Source organism: Delphinus delphis, chromosome 1, assembly GCF_949987515.2.
Source record: "Delphinus delphis chromosome 1, mDelDel1.2, whole genome shotgun sequence".
In the NCBI taxonomy this organism is placed as follows: domain Eukaryota; kingdom Metazoa; phylum Chordata; class Mammalia; order Artiodactyla; family Delphinidae; genus Delphinus; species Delphinus delphis.
Window position 1 is genome coordinate 108,078,581 of NC_082683.1, and position 6,000 is coordinate 108,084,580.

General features: G+C 40.8%; 1 protein-coding gene across 3 annotated transcripts in view; it reads right to left on the minus strand.

Moving 5' to 3' along the window:
* The window catches only part of ARNT (aryl hydrocarbon receptor nuclear translocator), a 62,536-nt gene extending 59,027 nt beyond the window's left edge, over positions 1 to 3,509 (minus strand). For all 3 annotated transcript variants that reach the window (XM_060029496.1, XM_060029493.1, XM_060029487.1), the window contains exon 1: positions 3,366 to 3,509. In XM_060029496.1, coding sequence (XP_059885479.1) covers positions 3,366 to 3,390 — 25 coding nt within the window. In that variant the 5' untranslated portion in view covers positions 3,391 to 3,509. The remainder of the gene's footprint in view (positions 1 to 3,365) is intronic.
* Positions 3,510 to 6,000: the final 2,491 nt, after the last annotated feature.

The following is a 6,000-nucleotide window of genomic DNA, read 5'->3' on the forward strand; positions in this document are numbered from 1 at the left end:
AACAAGAAAAGTAGAGTTCCAAGAATGCAGAAGTATCTACTTCTTAATTTCTAAAAAAACAGAAAAGATTCAGTTTGGTGCCACAATTCGAACAGCATAAAAAGTATATGGATTAAGGTTCTTTTTCAAAAATGTTAATTGTATTTCAATTGCTGAATTAGTAAACTATATTTAAACACTTTTGAAATAGGTTTTTGCAATAGAATATAATTTTTAAAGTATCTTGGCATTGTAATTTTATACTGCATAAATTCCTATTTTCCTGTATCTGAAAAAGGTTAAGTAAAGGTAATGGGTAAGAAGTCTTCTAATTGATGCTTTAAAAACTATAATTTATGAAGGTAAAAATTATGTGGAAAAAAAAAGTTTTCCTAAGTGTCAGCCTTACAAACCCAAACAAGTGTGTTCCTTCCTTTGCCTTCTACCCGTTCTCTACCCACAATAAATGGTACCTAATACCACAAAAAGAGGTCCCTGGGAAAGAGAACACCAGAATCAAGGAAGAAGAAAACTGCACTCCTAAAAATTCATTCACATCTCTGGTTTGAATACTGAATTATAAATCAAATAACTAATCTATTCCCAAACAGTGCCTTAGCCGATACATTACAAATCACACGTGCAATTTTTTAAATGTTTCTCAAAATGTTTAGTTATGTAGACAAGAAAGATATAGCCTAAGACTTCATGGACCACCCACCCACTCACTTATCTTGCCACTGCTAAGTAGAATTAGTGAAAAATAATAGAATATGAAGAATTATCAATTACGCAGAAAAAAGCCACCACCACATTAGAACTATTACTTCAACGTAACTCTTAGATTGTGGAGTATAAACTATATCTTACTCTTCTTTTGATCCAGCACCATGTTAAGACATAGAGAAAAATGCAAAGGAACCAGGTCCCCTGCAAGACCCTGAAAGGACACCAACAGTCTCTAAATCAAACTCTAAATACAACTAAAATGATCAAGTATTGTTATTAACACTAAGGATTAACTTAAATGAAGCTTAGAAGAGTTAAATAATTATTACCAAAATTCTTTGCAGACATATGTGAGGACAGAACAAACAAGAACCATAGGGAAACTTAACTAGCAAAATGACAAAGTAGAAAAAACTCAAAGAAATCAGTCTGATGTCCCTAGTCCTTAAAATGACTCTAAGGATTAAAGGTTTGACCATGCAACAAAGAATTCTGACCTGAAAACCATTTACTTTCTTTTCACTGAGCACAGTTCATTCCCACCCTGTGTCCCTACATTTATGGTCCTCATTTCCCAAAATGGAACAGGCTATCAAAACTCCACAATGCAACTATGATCTCTTCCTTTTGATACAAAGAGGCAAAACAAGAATTGAAGGAAGAAAATGCACTTTCTAATTTAATTATCATGTGTTGAACTTGGGATCAATAACTTGTAAGAGATGGGAGAATTATCCAACATCGAAAAAGAACCCTAGGGCTTCCCTTGTGGCGCAGTGGTTGAGAGTCCCGGGTTCGTGCCCTGGTCCAGGAAGATCCCACATGCCGAGCGGAGCAGCTAGGCCCGTGAGCCATGGCCGCTGAGCCTGTGCTCCGCAACGGGAAAGGCCACAACAGTGAGAGGTCCGCAAAAAAAGAACCCTAAAAACTGCAGAAGCAGGCTGCCAAAGGGCAATAAACAAAGTAACTGTTTCATCATAAGCAAGGATTCTGCACAAATGAATGTTATTTTCTGCTTACAGTTTTAAGTTGATATTGATCAGCTAATGAAAATGTGGTCAAGAGATTGTCATTCTGGTTACTGTTGTTTAAAAAACAAAACAAAATAAAGCAACCCAACCCACACTGCTGGGAAAAAAGCTTCTGACATATGCACTAAACTTCTTTACCCAGGCCACCTCTTAATAAGAGAAATGCTTTGCAACTTGACTAGGGTTATATAAGTATTTTGCAATGTGTTATCAGTTTAAAATCTTGTTTATTTACTCCCTAGTTAACAGGTTATTTTACTTCAAGGTCAGGTCTGCCATAATAATAGCATCTTTCTGATTTTATTCCATCACTCAGCACTTCCTGCAATGCAATTTTAGCCATTAACTTTATCTCCTTTTCCTCTTAAAATATTTAAAAGATTTAAAAATATGATATTGAGATGTGACAAATTAACTTCTTTAAATAGGTCTGTTCCCAGAAACATGGTAGGAAAGACAGTAAATTTCAGTGATTCAATTGTAATAGCAAAAGCTGAGTACTGTAAAATACTACTGCCTTTCAGAGACACGAAAAAAAATCCAGTTTAAGTTTTAACAAGGGAACAGCAGTGAATCCTTCCCACTACCATATTTTCAAGTTATTCACCCCCACCTCTCACTTCTTTTCTAAGGCTATCAAAGATAAGGATTTCTGGGGAATAGCCAAGGTCAGCAAAGTAAACTAGGATCCCTTAAATGAAATACTTCCTAGGGAGAAATAACTGTAATGTACTGGAAAGAGGACTGGGACTAGGAATTTGAAGACCTGATCTGTCTAGACCTGCTGCTGCACTACACCCCATTCCATCTTTTAGACATGACTGACTAGATTTTTAACGTTCAAGCTCCCACTTTAGAAGAGATGTTCATTGAGAAATAGCATGAACTGAACTTTTCTTAAAGAATGGGAACTGCCTTGACCCACCTAACAAGATTTAAACCTGGGTCCTGGATGCTTGCTGTTGGCAAGATCTATCCTGTAACTCAAACATTACACAAACCTCTGCCTTCAGCAGCTAATGACACTAGAGGCACCTCTTAATACATAAACGCAAGTTTCAAAGGATAGCCCTCGGATAGGGAGGGAGGAGGTACAGCTTCTTTTTTTTTAAGAAACTGAGTATGAATTCAAAGATTTTTAAAATTTAAAATCTAAACGTTTGGAAGTAACACCTCAGCTAAACAGCAACATGATCCTATGAGTCCCAACTACCTTTAAAGTAAAACGAGCCACACTGCCCACAGTTATTCGGCATCAAGCAGGTCCACAGTGGGCAGAAGGCTGAAAGAGGACTACATCGCACACCAGAAAGCCGCCACAAGAGTGGAGGCGGGCCAGCCCCGCACGGACAGCTGCTCAAACAGAACTCGGGGCAAGGAATCCCCAACTCCCACCCGCCTGCTCCCTCCCTCCACCTCGGGTCTCCCCTGTTCCCCAGGGGCGGGCCCCTCCCCCAGGTCACTCCCCTCCCCCAGGTCACTCCCCTCCCCCACCGCCCCGTAGCCACCTCCACGCGTCTCAGCGCCCTCAGCCCCAACTACGGCCCCTCAGCGCTGGGTCTACCCAGTTGCCAACCCCTTCAGCCCCTCCTCCTTGAGAGGCACCCCAGTCCTCCGTCTCCTCACCGGGATTAGCAGTAGTTGCCGCCATAGCTGTAGATGCCACCGCCGCCGCACCCCCCCCCCAGTGGGAGGAGCCACCGCCAAGGAACCGGGGGGAGGGGGAGGGGAGAGCCACTCCCCAGACGCGGCGCCGTACTGCCGCCAATGCTACCGCGGAATCCAAGATGGCGGCTGCAGCAACCGCCCCCCGCCCCACCATCCCCAGCCCCTACGACGGAGAGACCCGCCCCTAGAGGGGGCGGGGTCATCCCCAAGGCCAGCCTCCTCGGGAAAACTGACCAATGGAATCGCAAAACGACCAGAAGCAGGGCTGGCCACGGAGCTGCCAGCCAGTCCAGTGGAGGAGGGAGGGCGAGGAAGAAGTCCAGCTGTCTCTCTAATTCCGCCTCTTCTACCTTAGAGGTCAGCGATCGAGTGACGTCAGTGAAAAATAATTTTACTAAAAAGCTTCGCTGGGTGGTGGATTCGCCTGGTTGGCCACTCTGCAGATGATTTGTTTTGTAAATCTTCTTTAGGTGCCCTACTGCTTAAACTTCACTTCGTGATTTGTAATCCTTTCTAGTTTTTTCCTCTTTTAAGGACCTTTGTCCCTAGTGGGAAAAAGTTCAGCAAGTTTTGAATGCCTGCTATAGAACTGGTAGTGTAAGAGGATCTGAGCGCTTATGTCTGGTAGGAGAGATACCGACAGCCAAAACAGGAGGCAATGTATTTTGATTAAGAGTGGGATAACTTCCTTTGATCAACGATAGGGACATAGTGACAAGTTTTTAGTAGAGAAGTGGTAAGATGATTGCACAGATTTATTTTCTAATAATAGGAAGCATTGAGCACTTCGAGCCGGACACTGTCCATACTGCTTTATAAGTACTTATTTAATCCTCATAACAACACTGTGAGGTAGATTCTATTATTTACATTTTGCAGATAAGGAAACAGAAGCAAAGAGGTTAAGCAAGGGACACCCAGCTGGTAAGTAGTGTTGCGGGAGGCAAACTGAAGAAGGCTGACTCTGGGACTATATTCCACCCATACCCCTGTTTTAGCACTACAGTGTACTACCTCTTCACACATCTTTCACAAATTGTCTAACATAAATTTATTCCAATTTTAACAGAAATCCCATTATGCTATTGAGCATCTTTGAATTCTTGTAGGTTGTATATGTACTACAAAGATTACACAGATCCATTTCCCTCATTTAGTTATCAGTATAGTTTATCTCAACCAAGGTATTTTAACATAATTCATATATTATTGTTTACATTTGTTAAAATTAAATTTTTCTTTGTTACCATTTTGTTGTATTATATTTCCAATTCACCAAAAAGAGAAAAATCATTCACTCAAATGAAGTACATTGAAGCATTAGAAGTAGTGGTGAAAAAAGGTAACAAGTACTTCAATTCAAATTACGTGTTAAAGGTAGCTAGCTATTAAACAAGACTGCAGTGCAGATATAGAATATGAATCATTATGTGGCTTTAAATGTGGTAAGTTGATCCAAGCAACAAAAAATAAACAGTAAATAGGAAGTACAGCTATGAAGATCTAAAAATTGGATTTTATTGGGCTAGCATCCATTTGTCCCTTGCCCAATACACCTCGACTGTTTAGGAAATTCTGTCAATGACTTGGAAAGCCATCAAAGCCTTCAAGTCAGTTTTGACCCAAATACAATAACTTCATTGCCAAGAAATGTATTTTTCTGGAATAAAAGCAATGTTTTCCAGAATGAAATAGATGAACTTGTGGATAAAAAAAGATCAAGTTACTTCCCTCATTTTTTAAAAAAAATGGTAAAGGTCACTTTGTTTCAGAGATAACTTGTGCAACTAGCTACACAGTTAATAATAAATATTTTGCTTGGAGAAAGTATAACAAGCTCTAGGCAAAAATCCCTAATCAAATATCAATATCATACAAAATCATGGTATACAACATGAAAGGGCAGTATCACCCTGTACTTGCTAAACAGACGTTTATCTTATGAGTGGATGCACTGATATACACAATATGAATCATTTCACAGTGTATATGTGGTACACAAGGAAAGATGCCCAGAAATTTCCTGTTTGGTTTATCATTAAAAATTCAGCTTATAGAAGAAGACATTTTCATTTAGAAAAATTTTCACTTAAAAAATTATTTTGTGGGCTTCCCTGGTGGAGCAGTGGTTGAGAGTCCGCCTGCCGATGCAGGGGACACGGGTTCGTGCCCCGGTCCTGGAGGATCCCACATGCCGCGGAGCGGCTGGGCCCGTGAGCCATGGCCGCTGAGCCTGCGCATCCGGAGCCTGTGCTCCGCAACGGGAGAGGCCGCAGCGGTGAGAGGCCCGCGTACCCCCGCAAAAAAAACTGATGGGGTTGTAGCTTTGGGTGTACAAAGGATATTATTCCTACAATAAGCAAAATGTCAGTCCACTTCGTGTTTTATTCAGAGAACATTGGTAGTCAAACAATATTTCTCCTGATTCTGATTCAACATATAACAAAGTAGTGTAAACTGTAAACATATTACTATGTATATAGTAATAGCAGCCAGTAAGCATAATCATTGAGAAGAAACAGGCAAATGTTAGAACACTGCTTTTTCCACAATAAAGTATGGAGGCCAGTAATGGGGAAGGTGCTCTCACAAG